At 46.9% G+C, this 18201-nt stretch overlaps 2 protein-coding genes across 9 annotated transcripts in view; both read left to right on the plus strand.

The window, feature by feature from the left end:
- Positions 1-18201, plus strand: part of FBXO15 (F-box protein 15) — a 37789-nt gene that overhangs the window by 5759 nt on the left and 13829 nt on the right. The window contains exons 2-8 of the mRNA XM_015247014.3: positions 1139-1249; positions 4280-4384; positions 8429-8671; positions 9239-9448; positions 12622-12748; positions 14043-14125; positions 15069-15211. Coding sequence (XP_015102500.1) covers positions 1139-1249; positions 4280-4384; positions 8429-8671; positions 9239-9448; positions 12622-12748; positions 14043-14125; positions 15069-15211 — 1022 coding nt within the window. The remainder of the gene's footprint in view (positions 1-1138; positions 1250-4279; positions 4385-8428; positions 8672-9238; positions 9449-12621; positions 12749-14042; positions 14126-15068; positions 15212-18201) is intronic.
- NETO1 (neuropilin and tolloid like 1) overlaps positions 4300-18201 on the plus strand; it is a 659228-nt gene continuing 645326 nt past the window's right edge. For all 8 annotated transcript variants that reach the window (XM_072952155.1, XM_072952157.1, XM_072952156.1 and 5 more), the window contains exon 1: positions 4300-4384. In XM_072952155.1, coding sequence (XP_072808256.1) covers positions 4378-4384 — 7 coding nt within the window. In that variant the 5' untranslated portion in view covers positions 4300-4377. The remainder of the gene's footprint in view (positions 4385-18201) is intronic.

Below are 18201 nucleotides of genomic sequence, written 5' to 3' on the forward strand. Positions count from 1 at the left end.
ATGCAGCTTCCAGGTCTTCCTGAGAGAAGGAGCATGTCCACCAGGCATGCTCTGGGGGCTGCTGCCTGGAAGTGGGGAGCTGTGAGCTGGATGGCCCAGGTGTTCCCAGTCCCTCCCAAGCTGCTGCTGAGTACTGCTGGCTAGGACTGATTTTAATACAAATTTATTGTAGGAACTTCTGAAAGGGGCTAACCACTAACTGCATAAAATATCATACCCTATTTCATCAAATCTTTTTTTTAATTTTATTTTTTATTGAAGTGTAGTTGATTTACAAGGTTAGGTGTATAGCAAAGCGATTCAGTTACACATATTTATACATGTACATATATGTATGTTCAGATTCTTTTCCAGTATAGCGTATTACAAGAAATTGAATACTGTTTCCTGTGATATACAGGAGATCCTCGTATATTTTATGTATAGTAATGCATGTCTGTTAATCCCAGATATCTAATTTATCCCTCCCCTCCCTTTCCCCCTTGGTAACCATAGTTGTTTCCTATGTCTGTGAGTCTATTTCTTTCAGCAAATCTTAAAAGCCATTGATTGTAAGAGTCACTATTTTATGTTTATTGTTTACCCCTAAAATAATAAAAAAAATGGCCAATTAGAATGTATTCCATTGAATGTGAGATGTTAAAGGGTAAATACACTCGTGGATGAATGTTTGGTCCCTCCAGGGTGTGACTGCCAGAGCCAGAGTTGGAAGCAGCCGTCACCCCTCCAGGATCAGCCAAGCCAGAGATGGGGACGGCCGTGCTGGTTCACAGACTTTAGCTTTTTTATTCTATTGATGTTATCTTTATTAGGTTTCTGTTGTATCATCAAAACCAGACAGTTGATGCATTTTATCTTTTTCCCTTTTGTTTCCATTAGGTACATTTTACAGCACCCCTTTGCTGTGCTGAAAGCCTGTGATAAAATACATCACAGTGAGTCCCGTTTTCAGGTTTACTTGGGACATTGAATGTTTCACAGCCCTCACTCCCTTCCTCCGCTCTCCCCTCCCCTTTCTTTCGTCAGTGAAGTTTCGCAGGGAGGAGTCTTTGGAGTTTATGAATCCCCTATAGTTTTGTAGAGGGGAACGGACAGTTCACCTTTCATTATAGCTTGTATTTTCCATGTTTGATTTCAGAAAGGGGCCAAGTGTCAGACTGGCCACAGGCTGTACTACTGTAAAGCACTGTGCCCACCAGGACCAGCGCCCTGAGACGTCCTCCACCAGCCGCCCTGTGTGTCTGGAGAGGTAAGGAGCAGAAGTCTGCCACACTCGGGGGGCTCCAGGGATGGAGTTATTAGAGAGAGTGGTGCTGCGTATACCAGCTGCTTTTCGAGCTCTAAGAATAGCCTTGTGTAGGAAGGGTGTGCAGCCCAGAGAGTTTGACGTGAGTCACCAGCCCACCATCACCCTCGTCGTTAGACTAGTCTCGTGAAGCTGGACTCTAAGTCCTCAAGTAAATTTCATTTTCCCATTAAAAAATGTTCTTCAAAATTATTCATTTTCCAGTTGATAAAGATCCTTGAAAAAGGAGAAAGAAGATTAAAGTGCATTCTTTTGAAAGCTCAGGGGGTCTCTGACTTTCTTATATTTTAGCATCTTGGGACCCGTTTTGCCGTGGCGGGTTTTGTATGTTGACCGCAGCAAAGGGACCTGCAGAAACTTTTACAAAAATGGATTATTTGAAATTGATGCTGAAATGTCTATGGATTCGTACTGTTCTGACAGGTTGGAGCACCAAGTATGTGCTGAGCGTCGTGTGGAGCTCTGAGAGGGCAGTGTTATTATAGATGTTTTACAGTGGAGGGAGTGAGGCTCACATAGTGCACTATTGCAAAATTCAGATTCAAACGTACATTGCCTGACTTCCACTTTTGAACTTTTAATACCATGTCAAACCAGCTTAGCTAACAGTGTACAGACTCCTGCTATGTTTTAAAAGAAACAGAAAGCCAGAAAAGAAAGAATTAAGAACATGGATTTAAGCTTTAACCCTATTCTCTGGGAATAGAATCTGTCGTACAATAATCTGATATGAGAAATAGAACAAATATTCATTCAGCTAATCTGTCTGTCAAACTCTGAGGACCTTCCCTGTACCAGACGCTGTGCTCGGGGCAGGGCACAGGTGGTGAGCACGTGTGATGTCACGAGGCTTATGGTCTTGCGGGAGGGACAGGGTGGAAAAAAGGAGTGGATCATAAATTGGGATACATGCTGTCAGGAAGAGAAATGGACTCCATCATCCAGGTTAGTGGGGCAGGGTGGTCAGGAAAGAATTCTCTGAGGAGGTGGAGTTCAAGCTGAGAACTGAAAATGGAGATGAAAAAGCTTGGAGAAGAGCCTTTGGAGAGGGATGCTAGGCGGGCAGAGGTGGGGCCTTGGCCTGTGGATGGAGCAGCGGTGCTGGGCAGTGGGCGGTGGGTAAGAGTGGGGCGGCCCGGGTCGGGCTGTGGGAGGAGCCTGGACCGTCAGTAACAATGTGGTGAATTTCAGCACAGGTGCGGTGTGTTGTGATTTCTAAAACTATCTCGGTTCTCTGGAAGGAGGGGAGATGGAGAGAGACTGGCAAATTGGAGACATTTGGGGCAGAACTGATGTAACTCATTTATGAGTTAGGTGGGGAGGCGGGTTTGAGGTGGGAACCCCAAACTGCAGCTTGACCCCGTGCCGGTGGGGGTGCTGCAACCCTTTGCTGTCTCTAGCGTTGGAGACCTTTGCTCACTATTAGTGTCTAATTTACTGACTGTGAATTAAGGAATTTTACTTGAGAGGAGGGATTTAACTAATATCCAAGCAAAGCTACTTGTTTAAACTCTCGGAATGCCTCGGGTTAAAATATCTCAGACCCTTTTGAGCCAGGGTAGTGCTTACGTAGTAACGTGTATCAAATATGTCTTTTTCCAAGGATCCACCTCATTCTTTCTCAGTATTATCAGAGTTTTAGGACTGATTATTTTCCTATGAAACACTCATTAAGCTGATTTTTGTCACAAACATTTAAAGTAGTTAACATCATGGGTGGAGAGTGGGCAGCAGCTTTAAATTGATCCAAGGGTTTACTTCCCGCTCGCCCTTTATCCCTAGACACCACCCACCCCAGTACAATCTTCTGTAGCTTCTTTTCCATTTTTCCTTTTGTCTGAGGCTCCAAAGTGCCCACTCCTGACTTCGAAACGCTAGTAATGCCTCTGGCACTGTCAGTTTCTTACGGTGTTTTGTAAAATTCTAAGATCGTAGAAATAGATGGGAGATTAAGAATGCATCTCAATGTGATATTTATTTAGCCAGATAAATGAAAAAGAAAAAGATACATCAGAGAAGCTTTCAGGCCTTGGGGCCTCCTCGAAGCCCTGGAGACAGCTGTCAGGACTGCAGGAGCAGGGTGTGGGCGTGGTGTAGGTTAGGGGGAAACAGGTTGATATTTCCTGATGTTCCACTGGTGGTTTTGGGGTGGGGGGAGGTATGTGTTTTCTTATTAATACAGGCGGACTTTGTTTGACTGTGTTTCGCTTTATCATGCTCCGCAGATGTTGTGTCTGTGGAAGGTTTGTGGCAGTCCTGCACCAGCATGTCTGTCAGCACCATTTTTCCAACAGCGTTTTTCTGCCTTCTTGTCTCTGTGTCACATTTTGGCAATTTCTCCCAGTATTTCCAACTTTTTCATTGTTATATATTACGGTGATCAGTGATCTTTGATGTTACTGCTGCAACTCACTGAGGGCTCGGATGATGGTTAATGTTTTTTAACAATAAAGTCTTTTGTAGTTAAGGTATGTACTTTTTGTTTTTAGATTCAATGCTGTTGTACACTTATTAGATTATAGTATGGTGTAAGCATAACTTTTATATGACCTGGGGAACTGAAAAGTTAATGGGATTCACTTTATTGCGATATAAGCTTTACTGCGGACTGACCCTCCTATAATAATATTTCTGAGGTATGTCTGTAGCTAGGAATGCATTCTCTGACTGTTATTTCCATTTATCGCATGAAGTACATAGTTTCATGAGGGAGACAGTGAAATCCTGCCTGTTGATTCACGGTGTAGGAATGTGATTCAAATGCCAAGGAAGTTATTAGCTTTTTGTACCCTTGCACCTCTGTGTTGGTTTATGTCATGAGACTGTACTAACCAGAGCACATCAATCGAGAAACAATTGCAGGTGAGGGTGCAGTGAGCCTCTTGTACAGGACAGGGAGGGTCTGCTCAGTGCTGTCTGTTTGGAGATGGTCAGTTGTTTTCTCGGTCTTTCTCTGATTTCTCCCTCTCTCAGTTTGCCTTCAGAAATCCTGCTGAAGATCTTGTCCTACTTGGATGCTGTGACCCTTCTGTGCATTGGGTGTGTGAACTGGCGCTTTTACCATCTGGCTAATGACAAGTAAGGAGAAAACCAAATCTCTCTGTAATGTTTGATGGCATTTTGATGGACATAGTTAAAACTAGTAAGAGCTTTTTAACCATTTTTTTAAAATTTAAAAGAATTTCAAGAGTAGTCTTAGACATGAGTAGAAAGATGTCTAATGTGTGATATTTTCAAAGATTTGTATTGACATGCTTTGAGAAGGGAATACTCTTCGCATGAGCTGAAGAAGATCAAAGCTGCTGTTGGTGCAGCTGTTGGAGAAAGTGGCGCTTGGTCTGCTGGCCAGGAGGACTTGCTGCACCTGCCGGGGCAGAGAGACTTGGCCACACGGTCTCTGGCAGCACAGCGGGACCTGCCCCCGCTGACCCCGGCCCTGGGCTTGCAGAGAGGAGCCTAAGGAAAGACAAGGGAGGGGCTCGGTTAGGTGTGTCTGGGAAGACCCCAGGCTTGTCAGCCATGGAACTTGCTTGGCGGGGAAGTGTGATGGGCTTCGGAGGTGGCGAGGATGAGTCCTCCCCGAGCCTTTGCTCCTGGGAGCAGGAGACCGCAGTGACGAGGTTCACCCAGCTCGCCTGGGCTGGTGGGGCATCTGTGAGAAAAGGGATGAAACTGCTTCTTCTGTTTTGTTGCTCTGATGTTTGTCTGCAACTCAGAATTTCGTTTGGGGGGTGAGATGCTGGGCTTTCTCTAACTTCTGGTGAGTTCTGTGGCCTACAAGTGAGCGTCTTGGCTTTGAGGTGCGTCTCTCGACTTCAGCACCAAAAGATCAGACAGATACTGATCCCATGTAGACCCTGCACGTCAACCAGGGGAAGGATCAAGGTGGGGATGCACATCTCACTGGTGGTTCAGTAGATGGGGAAGCGGACGGAGGGCCGTGGGGAGGCTGAGCCTTGAGCACAGTGAGCAAGAAGCATCTATGCAGGTTCCTCGCTGCCAGTGCACGGAGCGGCCGAGGACCGGCTGGAAGAGGTAAAAAAACATTTGGATCGCTGGTGTGTGTTTCTGGAGGTTTTAACTCTGTGCTCTAGGGTCTTGTGTTTTAAAAATCTCTCCAAGTCATACTAATAAGCAGTCAAGTTCTCATGACAAGGGGACACACACCATTCTCTGGTTGGGCAGGGTGCTCTTCTTCTCTCTTAACTTAAAAAGATGTTTCCTGTAGGAGAGAATATATGTCTGTGTCACGTATCAGTTCTTGAAGGAGTTCTAATGAGTGTAGCGCAGTTTCTGTGTCTCTTTCTTAGTGACCCTGAGCAAGAGATGCCCGCTAACGCAGGGTGCAGTGAGGCGTTTGTCAAAGAAGGAGTCAACTAAGTGTCCGAAACTGGCTTTCTAGGGGTGGTTCTTACTTTAAGGATGGAACTCAGACTATTTAGAGAAACTCATGGATCATAAGTTTCTTAGTCTCCGTCCCTCTGTCCACTTGACTTCCAGGCCCACACAGTGCAGACGCTGGGCCGCGGCGGGCATGGGGCCTTAGTTCTTGCGTGGCCCTGTGACTGAGGACGCACCTGTCCCACTTTCTTGGAAGCTGTCCTCTAAAAATCTGAGCTGCTTTTGAAGTTATTCTCATGTTTGTTTTTGTTTTTAGAGAATGAATCTTAATTGTTTAAGTTGAATTGTATTTTTAAGAGTCTGATTTCATAGTCAGACTTCCTAAAAGGATGTATCAACAGTTGAATAGGTAAACAATGAATGTGTTTGGAAAGTTAATGGCACTTTCTGAACATTGCTTTTGAAGAGAGGCCAGGAGTACGTGCCATAGACAGTTACTCTGTTGACTTAATGGGGAGTCCTCCCAGGATGGGGTCCCCCGGGCAGCCCCACTGTTCAGGGGGACTACCTCCCTGCCCCACACGTGGCAGCCTCAGCACACACACTGGTGCCTAGTGGGGTTAGTAGGGGGCACGGATCAGGCTGGACCTGGACCATGACAGGGGTGGGGTGGGGCAGGGTGGGGGGTCTGGTTTCCAGCCGTCGTGGAAACAAGAATGTTAGATTGGCTCTGTTTCCTGAACAACCTGATTGAAGCTTTTCTGTGCTTGACTGAGTGTCAGATTAGACAAACAGGCTCTTGTCCTTAAATCCACTTTAGCTTTTTAACAAGACAGCGCTTTGTGATGGAGAAATGAATGTGTTTGGGGTTTGCAGGATGTTAAAAGGACCTTTAACTTGACGGTTGTATTTTATAAATAATCAGGGGGAACAAAATATATAATATTTTAATTCTCTAAGGCATTTTTATTCTCTTGAGGCTCCACTGATGGTACATTAAGTGAGATGATGCGTGCGGAAGTGGTCCGTTGTACAAGGGTCAGGGCAGTTACGGTAACGGGGGTGTGTGCCGCTGTTGCTCTGCCCCTGCCCCGTCCCCCTGTCTCCCTGCACGGGGTCTGTCCTGCACTTTGTGTGCACTGGGGGGAGCACGGAAGGAGCAGAAGCAGCTGTGGTTCCTGGGGTGCTCAGGAGGGAAATTTGGGGTTCAGTGATGACTCGCTGAAGTGAAAGAACACGTAAGTGGAGTGAAATGAGGACTAAAATAAATAAGAAAACATGAATGGACTTTTATGCAGAGGGAGTTTTTAAAAGTGTCTCCTCAAGGGGCTTTGATGAAGCAGCTCAGACTTGCCTACATGGACTCATCTTTCATCACTGTGCACCTGCTAGCACATCGAGGGAGGCCCGGACATTTGGGGCTGAAACCTGAGTACTTTAAGGTATGAATCTTGCCATGAAATGGTTTTCGAGGGGAGAAGTGACTTGAAAACCTTACATGGGACAGAGATTTCGGTAGGGGTGTGTGAATGTGTGAGTTGGGTGGAAAGTCCAGGTGCTGCGTGGACGGAGGAGGCACCCCTTTCCCGCCGCGGTTGCACCAGGCCCAGCTCTGCGATGGGTCCGCCCTCCTGGGTCTCCGCGGCCCCCGGTCCTCCTGCAGGTTGGACCTGCTCCTTCTCCCCGCTGTCCCTGGGCTGTCCCTCTCTGCCTCACAAGTGTGAGGCATAAATTAGCAAATCAGTATCTTTATTCATGTAAAGTTCACCTTTCACTTGAGGAAATTGATGTAACCCCTGCCACAGTTTCCTGCAGACATTTCTCCTCTTCCCTGATAGGGTGTATGGGGTGTCTAGGGGTACCCTGGTCTCAGCCTCACTCCCTGCGCCGTTCCTGCCCCTCCTCATGGGCTCCTCACGGGCAGCGGGAGCATCACGGGCTCGCCTTGCGGCGTGCAGCCGGTGGGCTCTCTGAATGCAGGTAGAATTGTTCCATTTCCTTGGGCCCTTCCCTGTGCTGCTGAAGAGGCAGGGCTACAGGAGTTCATGGTGGTTCTGCCACGCCCCTGCACAGACTGGGTCCATCACTCTGCCTCGGCCTCAGTCACATCCTCTGCTCAGTGGGGCAGTAAGAGTAGCTGCCTCATGGGTCTGTGGGAGGATCAAATGACTTAATGCATAATTTGAAGTGCTGAGCACATGGTGATCAAAAGATGTTAACGTCATTGTTAGTTGTTAATAAGGTTCATTTTTTTCCTCTTTGTGCAAGCAGTCCGTGTTCATTGTTGACAAGTTAAAATATTGAAGGCAAATAGAATGTACAATTCAGTTACTGTTGACGTTTCTCTGTGTGAACATGTGTGTGTGTGTGTGTGTGTGTGTGTATACCCTTTCTGATTTTCTTAAAAACATGTATATTCTTAAGATAGGAAATCACATTGTATACACTCCTTGCTGTTTTCTATAATGGGTCTCCTGTTCAATTACTGGTGTAAGAAGGCTGTTCTTATTTGTGATGATACCAAATAATACGCAATCACTCATTTTAACTCTGCCCTGGAAACAAGCTTTTCCTGTTAGTGTGTGTTTTTAGGGTTGTTGACTCTAAAACACGTGAACTGCAGCTCACCTTGACACACGGACAGCTGTCAGTGTGTGGCCTCACGTGTTCATGGAGCCAGGCTGCTTAAAGGTTATTGTGTGTCTTCAATTCAATATGTTATTATTATAGGTACGTGACAGTGTCTCTTAGACACATAACATCTTTCCTCTTTTCCTCCAGTTTTATTTGGATCAGAATCTACTCAGCTGCCTTTTCACCTAAAAGATCTAATTGGAAAGTTAATTCAGTGGAGAAGACAGCTGTGTCTATGAACTTACTGTCAGTTGGGGATAAAGAAGCTGGATATTGGAAGAGAGAATATATTACAAAACAGATCACATCTGTAAAAGCAGCCCTCGCTCGGGTTCTGCAACCTGTCAACCCTTACTTGGGCCTTCCGGTTAAAATCAGAGAGGCCCTCAGGTACGAGTGTCTTCTTGAGGTGGGCCTGGTGGTCACTTGGGAGGACTGTTAAACATTTAAATATACAAACACTTTAAAAAAAGAAGGATGGTGTAAACTTACAGTACTGTGTATGTGTAGGATATATGTGCAATTTCTATCGTGAGGGACTGTTTGATATTTTGTGTGCTTTTGTGTATCTGTAAAATACATAGTGTTTTCCTATTCCGTGTGTCTGGCCCAGAGGTGAACAGCAGAGGGGGCCTAGTAACCTGCTCCAGTGAAGCAGGGGTGCCGAAGGCCCCCGTCCTCTGGGCAGAGCCCTTGTCTTCCCCGTCTCTGTATTGCCAGCCTCTAGGACAAGGCAGATGCTCTGAGTGTGTGGGAGGGAGGAGTCCTCAGAGAAATGCCGCGGACTTGGATGTGCGGGCCGAGCAAGTGCTGAGAACTCTGACTCTGGCTTTAGGGCACTAGATGCCTTTAGAGGTGACGTGATAGACTTTAGCTTTGGGTTTGTTTTTTCTGTTTGTTTGGTTTTTTTTTTTTTTGCGGTGAGGCGGACATTTTTGCTTGCTTCTCTTTCTTCAGAATATCTGGTTTAGGTTGGGTAATTATACTGAGAGAGAAAAGTGGGAGAGAATACGTCATGGAGCACGTTGATCTTTCCATCAACGACTCATCCGTTACCATCCTGTGGTTCGGCAGAGACTGGCCGCGTCTTGCCACGCTGTCAACCCTAGATTTGTGTGGGGTGATGCCCGTTTTCATGGACCAGTCTAAAACCCCCACCAAAAACGGGTAAGTCCTAACTCAGCAGAGCGTTTGGGTGAGAACATCTAACATATAAATGCTGGTTGGCATTACTTTGGTCATTAAAAAAAATACCACCAGTGTATTTTAGTTTGATTGCTTCTAAACGATTGCTCTCTCACTCTGGATCACTGTGGGATGGGGAAGTGTGCGTTTGTCACAGGGATGATTAAGTCTAAGCTTCGGGCCCTCAAACCTTGGTTATCTGTAGCTTAGGGAATGGTATTCTCGAAGCAGTTTCCTGGATGGTTGGTGGCTGACCTTCTGAGGTTTAAGTTTTAACCATTTTAACACAAAGATATTTAAAATAATTATATTTTCCGTCTTTAGTACATGATGCAGTAATCATAGTTTAAACATTAGATCATGAAGTCATAATTTTTAATTCCTCATATGCTTTTCTGTTGAACTTACTAGATGTGTGTCGTTCTGTGCCTCCGTTTCCTAAGCTGTAAAATGGGGTGATAGTGGTGGGATGCAGTGTTGGCTGCATGGCTGCTGTGGAGGTGGAATGACTGCACTGCCAGGTGCATGAGACAGATATGTGTGTGTCACACCGCTCAGTCTGTCGAGCACTTACTATTCTGTCACTAGGCGGTTCTACCCTGGGTTCTGCTCATTATAAGCCTTGAATCTTGCTTTTCCCAACAAACCCTTCATGCTCGCTTTTTTCACCTAAAAGCTGAACTGTGGCTCACGTAGCATCCTGACCTTTTGGTGTAAAAAGATTGTGGCTGCTTTCACCTTCTCAGTGCTGGTGACCTTCCCCTCGGCCCCTCCTCATGCGCTCAGCCCCTCTGACGTGGCGGAGCATTTCCCCAGGCGCCCGGTCCATGATGGAAGGTGTTGAGACCTCACTTTAGTGTCTGCTGTCTCCATGGGGAAACCTCCTTCTTTCATGGTCTCCTTGGATACAGACACACTGCTGCGACTTTATACCTGGGGACCTGGTTTGTGGTTCCTCCCTCTGGTGCTGGCTCTTTGAGGACTGTTTCGGTGATCACTGGTCTGGTTGTCATGCTGTGCGTGGAAGAGTGTTGTGTGCCTAGTGCGGGTAAATCCAGCTTTCATTGTGTTCTGAAAATGTCTTTAGTGCCGTGAAGAAGAACATGGGAATTATTTCCTCTGATTATATTAACCAAAGATACTTTGGAAACAAGTTACTTTTTTAAATGCTACCTTTCTTTGGATAAATTTCTGAAATTTGATGTGGTTTTGTGGTGGACCCCAGATTTTCCTAATGCAGTACTTAGGTTTTATACACCATGAAATTATACCTGGAGAATGAATCTGCAGCCTCTGTGCTAGGTTGGCTGAACAGTATGTCATGTGATGTATCATGAAATGTTGTTTATAGGGATAGGACAAGATTGTTAACGTCAATGAAAATGATCACGAAAGAGCGTAAATGGACACGCTGAATTGTAAAGCTCAGTTCAGGCACTGCCTTCCCGCAACAGTCATCCAGTCAGGAATACCGGACCCTACGTGGATAATGTGATTTATTTCCACTAAAACTCAGTGGACCTCAGCCAGCGTTTGATATATGGTGGTGAACAAACACCAGAAGTGTTTTTCAGGAGTCTGTTTTGATCTGCACTTTATTGCGAGTTTGTGAGCAGATCTTTCCTCCTGCGGGAATACAAATCCTTGTGTGCGTCTGTGTGATGGCAAAGGAGAGACTTGATGATTTTTGTTTGGATCTTTGTTTCCTCCATGAGAATTTTTTTTAAAAAACGGTAGAAGCCTTATTTGTGTAACTTGCTGTTTGGATTTCCCTGTGATGTGTGCTGTTTCCATCAGTCTCAGTAGGTTTTCTGCTGCCAGGGTTCTTCACCCTGCAGGTGATGGGTTTCCAAGAAACGCTGGGTGAAGGTCAGCCCTAGTTTCTGTGTCTGGAGCCTGCGAGGTCACGGCATTGGGGACCAGCGCATTTGCTGTGGGGTTTATCCAGTTGGTCCGGAGCCGGGTTTGTGCGGGTCCCGGCCTCAGGCATGCTGGCTGTGTTTTTGCTGCCCGGCCTCACTGTCCACACTGACAGCGATCCCAGCAGTGACTGCTGGGCCCTGGGCACCTCGTGTGCGCCGCGTGCTCTAGTGAGGGTTCTCATTCCATGTCTCACTCTCCCCTCAAGGGGCTGGGGTCCCCGCAGACCCAGGTGGAGCTCATCCTGGCAGTCTGCAGGGTGCGGGCTGAGGTTTCAGCGGGTCCACCTGGCTCCACGCTTAGGTCCCCAGCCTCGTGTTCGGCCTCCGCTCGGTGTGCTCTGCCCACGCCGTGTCTTTCTAGGTTACACATGTGCTCGTGCCTCTGCTGAGCACCTTGGTTCTTAAATTCTTCGACTTAATGAACGTTGAACACCTGTCACCTGCTGATTTGTGTCTCAGGTGCTGGAGGTGGGCTCTTGGCCCCGGCTCCTCAGAGACCATCTTCCAGCATGGAGCTGTGCTAACCCACCGCTGAGGGCTCCTCTCCCTTCTCGCTTCCTGCCTTGTCCCTGAGAGGGACAGATGCCTCCGTCTACCATTACAGTGTGTGGAGGAGGGCCCACTCTGCTGATTTCTGTGTCATGATGAATAGTAGGGTTGCGCTGTGTTTTCTTACACGTTTGGGTTATTTACTCTTAGACACTGATTCTGATAAAGCGTTCGCACTGTATCTCCTTCATGAAAACACTCATGAGTTTGGCTTAAGTTTATTTTCTGATGCGACAGTTTTCATTGTCTCTGAGTTATTCTCTGTAACAACTTGAGGAGGCACATCCGCGCTCAGCTAGCACTTAAGGGATCATTTAAGGGATCTCCTCTCTGCTTGTACCTTATGTCCCCGCCTTGAGTGGGGATCTGCTGCTGACTGTAGTGCTGAGCTGGGTTTTGAGGGGAAGAGAGTAGAAGCCGGTTCTGCCCCATCCTCACCCAAGTGGTTCTGCAGCCCCCTTCTGACGGGGCGTGGGGGAGGGGGCAGGGGGAAGAATGAGAAAGTTGGTGAGAAGCTTGGACTTAACCGTTCTGCCTTTCATTTATACAAGTTGTGCCCCTCGTTAGCAGAGTGTGCACGGTTAGCATGGGGGTACGAGTGTTTTCAGATCCACCGAGAGAACGACAGCACGATGGGTGCAGAAGCTCATTCTTCTCTCCTTTCTTCGGCCCGGATGTTTGAAGACCCCGATGGCATTCTTTAATTGCAAAGTACAATCTGAGTAACTTAGCCGAAGCCACCATGATGGGCTGCGACACGCTGGTCCGGCTCTTCTGCCTGCACCCAGGCCTCGCAGTCGGGCTGTGGAAGGTAAGCGCCCCGCCCTGACCTGGCCTGGCCCCGCGTCTACTCCCTGCTGTGTGCGGCATCCGAGGTGAAGTCCTTCAGACGGTCCCCAATGTCGTCATTTCTCCGGCCAAGTGGCCCTCTGCTCCTGGGGGCTGCGCTGCTGTTCTGCTCCCCCAGCCGGGTGAGGGGCTCAGGTGCTCCTCTGACATCTGACATCCTGGGACATCCTCTCCTCCTCCTCATCAGCCGTGGTCCTGCCTCTGTCCCTTTCATGTCCTTCCTCCACCAGAGCATCTCTCTCTCCCTGTGCATTTAACCCGGGGCCCCCAGACGTGTTCCTGCCTGTGGACGTGGGTGAGTGGTCCTCTCGGGAGGGTGTCCCGGAGTGTCCGCTCCCACCGGTGACGTTTCTCATCCACCAGCTCCTCCTCTGGGGGTCATTTTTCTGGGCGATCCCGCCAGTGAGATGGCATCAGGGTCACATGCCCCATGCGCTTGTTTACTTTTGTGCTGTGGCCCGTGGACTTGTGAGGACAGTAGCCCCCAGGTTTGATTCGAGAACAGCAGTTGTCTGCGCCCACGACCAGCAGAACCCAGGTCTCCATGCCAGCCTCCCGGGCCTCTTCCATCCTTGCCCCACTGTGGCCATCAGGCCGGGCAGCCCTTGGCTGGCTCTGGGCTCTTGACTTAGTCTGGATTGGCCGCATAGTGGCAAGGGCTCCACTTGATGCAGCTGTCCCACTGGTCACTGGAAGAGGGCAGCTTCAGGCCTCCGACAGGTCACCTCCACCTGGTGATGCCCCTGAGCCCGGGGAGAAATAGATGAGGGTTCCTGGATGTTCCTGTATTCTGCTGCTCGCCCTGCTGGATAACTGATGTTTGAGTCTGGTCCTTCCCGGGTTTGCCAAGTCCAGTGGGTCCTTGAGAGGAACAGCATGCCACGGCTGCTGAGCGTGTGTGCAGTTCATACTGCAAAGGTCTTACCAGTATTACCCTTACCTTTGAAAAGAGTTTGAGACAACCAGGAACCAGCAGTGTGTGTTTTCACAGTCATCATGTGTGATCCAGCACTTTGATGGTCACGAGCACTGGTCTGCACCACGTGCTCTGCATACTTAGGTGAATTGTGGCCCTGCTGTCAGTGTGATGTGTGAGTCTTATTAGACGGCAATAATGCATTCGCACTGTGCTGACCTTAAAGTTATGAGAAACCCCGCCTCTCTGTGAGATGAATGTGCTGAGATCTTCACAACAGCCTTGTGAAAAATTAAAATATTTCAGTTGAAAAATGTGTTCTTCTTAATTATCTTTTCAGAGGGAGGAGGAGCTGGCTTTTGTCATGGCACACCTGCATTTCCATCAGCTGGTGGAGAGGAGCGCGCTGGGCTCGGCTGCTGTGTATGTATTTGTGTGCGGTGTGTGAAGCGTGCTGCAGGCAGCGCGAGGGGCTAGACGCTGATAGCGCCTTGACGTCCTGAGGACAGCCGTAGGGGTACTGTTTTTAGTCAGTAGACACAAGCCAGCAGGCATGATTACTTGGCTATTGCTGAGACAGTTGAATTACCCATGAGCAACACTTCGCGCTGTTTGCTCGGGTTGGGGGTGACGCACCCTGCAGAGGACGGTTTACCAGGCGGGGTCGCCTCGTCTGACGAGATGCCGGCGCACCCAGGCGCCGCAGGTCCTTTGCAGGGATGTGCGTTCTCGTGTCCTGAGAGGCAGGCAGACCGACGCCCCTGGGTCTGGCCTGCAGGTGTGGTTTTGCTTGGTCGGTATAACCTGTCTGTTCATGATCCTGAAGGTCATGGGTGGGGGCTTTGCGTGTCACTGTACCTCTCATCCCCTCCCCCCAGGGCTTAGCCTCCCTATGCCCCCATCCCCGCCTTTTTCTGAACCCGAAAAGCTCGTGAATGCTTCTGAGCGTGTTGCCTTACGTAGAAACGTGTTTCTCGCTGACTGAAACTGCTTCTTCATGGCTCTGGGTCTCCTGCCGGGTTCCTGAGCTGCAGGGCTGCTGTTTGGCACGTTTTCCTGCTGAGCGTTCCATCCCCCGGGCTCCATGACCACCGGGGAGCAGGGCTGCTGTCCCGGGCGGATCAGGGCCACGCTCTGCCGTGGTGGTCTTGTGGGTGCGCAGGGAACCTCTGCCTGTTTAGACGTTGGTGAAAGGAATGCGGGGCCGTTCTTCTGATTTGTTGTACTGAACATTCTGGGCACTCTGGGAGGGTTGTTAGGAGCTGGTGCTTTGAATGGATGTTAATGTTTTAGAGATTCTTTCCAGTTCTAGTGTTTTACCTCTGGTGTTGACAAATGTGCGTGTGTGTTCTGTTTTGCTTTTTAGCCCCTACGAGCTGCCTCCTCATACCCCCCTTTTGGATGACAGCCCAGAGTGTGGACTGCATGGCTACCAGCTCCATGTCGACATGCACAGTGGGGGAGTTTTCTGCCTGTGTGGTACATTCCGCAACCTCTTCACCAAGAAAGGTGAACCTCGCTGAATGTGGGTTTCAGTGTGAGATGAAAAGGTCAGAGAGGCGAGGGGACCAATTTTTTTTATCTGAGTTAAGAATTATGCCCCTGACCGGCCACTTACCTGGGTCCTGGCCTGACGCCCCCGCTTCACTCTGTGAGGTACCTCAGCTGCCAGCTCTGTTGCCTTCATCACCATGACCCCTGCCCTACCTTCTGGAATGCTCTTTCCTTGACCTTTCTACTGAGTCTTTCCTCATTGCTTTGCCCCACCACTTCCCCACCTCCCACCCCAACTTCTTCCCTTTCTCAAAGGAATTTGGTAAATTTGCCAACTGGGCCAGTGAGTGCTGGTCCAGGATGAGAAGGAAGAAAAATGAGGCCTTGTTTGCCCTGCACCTATATTTATCAGGCTCCCCAGAGCTGAGACGCAGACTGGAGCAGACAGAGGAGGGAGGGCCTGCAGCTAAGAGGAAGAGAGGAAGGGATGCGCCCGCCCTGTGTGGGGCTCTCTGATTCCTCCTCCACTGTCATCCCTCTGGATCCCATAACATTGAAGTTCAGGGAGAGGCTTGCATAGATTCAAATTTAACATCTGGTGTAAGAATGTTTTACGGGGGAAGTTATATACTTCATTTCTGAACATCCTGTTCCCCAAATTCTTTCACCTGATGACTTTGACATCTGTTAATAATCCTTGCCTAAATCAGTTTTTTTGTTTGAGTTCAGAAAACGGTGATTGTTAAATTCTGTCGTTACATCTACATTTATTAGCAGGGCTTTTGTATGGAACTTTCCCTCATCAACTGGATGAATTCCTGTAATGGCAGGTGAACACTTTAGTCCTTTCTCTTGTAACCACCAATCTTCAGATTAGGAAATTGATAGTCAAATAGTCACCTCCCCTGGTGGAAGTGATTTTGAATGCATGCTCTTCTCTCTCTCTCTCTCTCTCGTTTAGTGTCGCTTTGGACTTTTGGGTTTTTATTTACTCAGTAATTTATAATCAGTTACAGACATTATTCTTTGTAAGCTAAAACTGTCCCCAGTTTGGTCAGTGGGATCTACTTCAGGCTGGCTTCTCTGCCTTTTGGTACATCTCTGTTCTTCTCCAGTCTTCACCTCCATTCTGCGTTTGGCTCAGGAAGAGTTCTACGTCTCTCTGCTTGTTGACACTTCTATTAGAATTATGCCAAATGTATGTGTTAACCTGGGGTGAACTGACACCTTTGTTGTTGAACTGTCCTGCCCAGGAATGTGGACTGTCTTTCAGTCTATTCAAAAATACTTTTATGTCTTTTGGGAGTATATCAGAATTTTCTTCTTACTAATTTTGCACATTTCTTAAGATTTTTTAGTAACTGTTTCATCTTTGTTACTTCTCTTCTGTTATATCTTCTAATTATTTTGTAATGTCTTTGTGTGGTTTTGGTGTCAGGCCACTGCAGATCTCATAGAATGAGCTGGGAATTTTTTTTGGAGGATTTTGCATAGAATTGGCAGTATTTCTTCCTTAAGCGGTAGGTGGAATTCACCTGTGAAGCCATCAACGCCTGGAGCTTCTTTGTGGGAACGTTTTTAACTACAGTTTGAATTTCTTTCATAGATGTAGGGCTATTTAGGTTATCTGTTTCTTCTTGAGTGAGCTTTAGTATTTTGTGTCTTTCAAGAAATTTGTCTGAATATTAGTTATGTTAAGGTTGATCAGTGGGTTCAGGGATTTTTCAGCCTGTTCCTTCTACTGTAGATTTCTCTATGTTTACCTGATCATGGGTGCTTACAGCCATTATTTTATTAGAGATGGGGGGTGCTTATATCCATTGTTTTATTAGAGATTGCAGAATGATGATTCTCTAGTTCTGTCATTCCTTCTACATCTATTACTAGGATTCTTCTGTAAAGAAGAGTTTTCTCTTACCAACTAATTAGTTACCATGAAATATAATTAATGCAGGACAGGCTTGATTCTTTATTAACTCACAGAATAGGGACTAATGCTCTCGTAGTCTTCATAGATGACTTGGAAGTGTTTTTTTGTGGGGGGTGGGTATTATTATGAAGTCATGTTTTAAAAAATAGACATTACACATTTTAGTCTACTTGCAGCCATTCTTCTTTTTATTGTTATTGTGATATTCAGATTGTCCTGTCGTTGGTCATCTGCTGCTGTTCTGTTCACATGACTCTGGTCGTCTCTGGTAACTCGCCTGTGTTCTGACATGACAGTGTACTGCTCACCTTGTCTGTTTCCTGCCCAGGCCTGGAGTTGGCTGTTTTCCCCAGGAGCTCTGGTTCCTTTTAGTTCCCACTACACTGTGGTATTTAGAGACTATAACCTAGACCCTAGGGATGCATGTTGCTCTTGGGTTTTCATTCCTTTTAGGGTTTTCAGTAGGCAGAGCTACAAAATTTGTGGATTTTATAATGTGACAAAATAAGTCATGCATTCATTAAAGATCTTAGGGTTTTTAATTAACTTTTTTGACTATATACTTGCATTTCTTATGCTGAAAGTCTTTGTTCCAAATATCAAAATACATAATTTCAGAAAAATACTGGTATTATTACTAACGATGAACCTGTCGAATGTTCTTTTAACTAAGATTTTCCTTGTGGTTCTTTATGTGCTTAAGATATATCATATTAGAAAGAAAAAGTTAAGTTGCCTAAAATAATTCTGTGTGGTTATGCTACCACTTTGATATACAGTCAGAGTGATTTGTTTCAGTTGATCTTTTATTTTTCGGGACTGCTTTGATTCTATTTTTACATTAAAAATTACATAGCATGTATATACGGTCCAGAGTTGAAATTATGAAACAGTGTAGCTCAGAGACATTCATTTGTGTCCTTGTCCTTCACTTCTGTTCTTTCCCTTCCTCCAAAGGTAACCCTTTATATTAGCCTAAGGTTTACTCTGTGAATGTTTCTTTTTGACTACATAACGCTATACATCAGGGTATTCATATTTCTCTCAGTTTTTTTTTTTAATGAGGCATACTGTA

The sequence above is a fragment of the Vicugna pacos genome, chromosome 30 (genome assembly GCF_048564905.1).
Source record: "Vicugna pacos chromosome 30, VicPac4, whole genome shotgun sequence".
Taxonomy (NCBI): Eukaryota; Metazoa; Chordata; class Mammalia; order Artiodactyla; family Camelidae; genus Vicugna; species Vicugna pacos.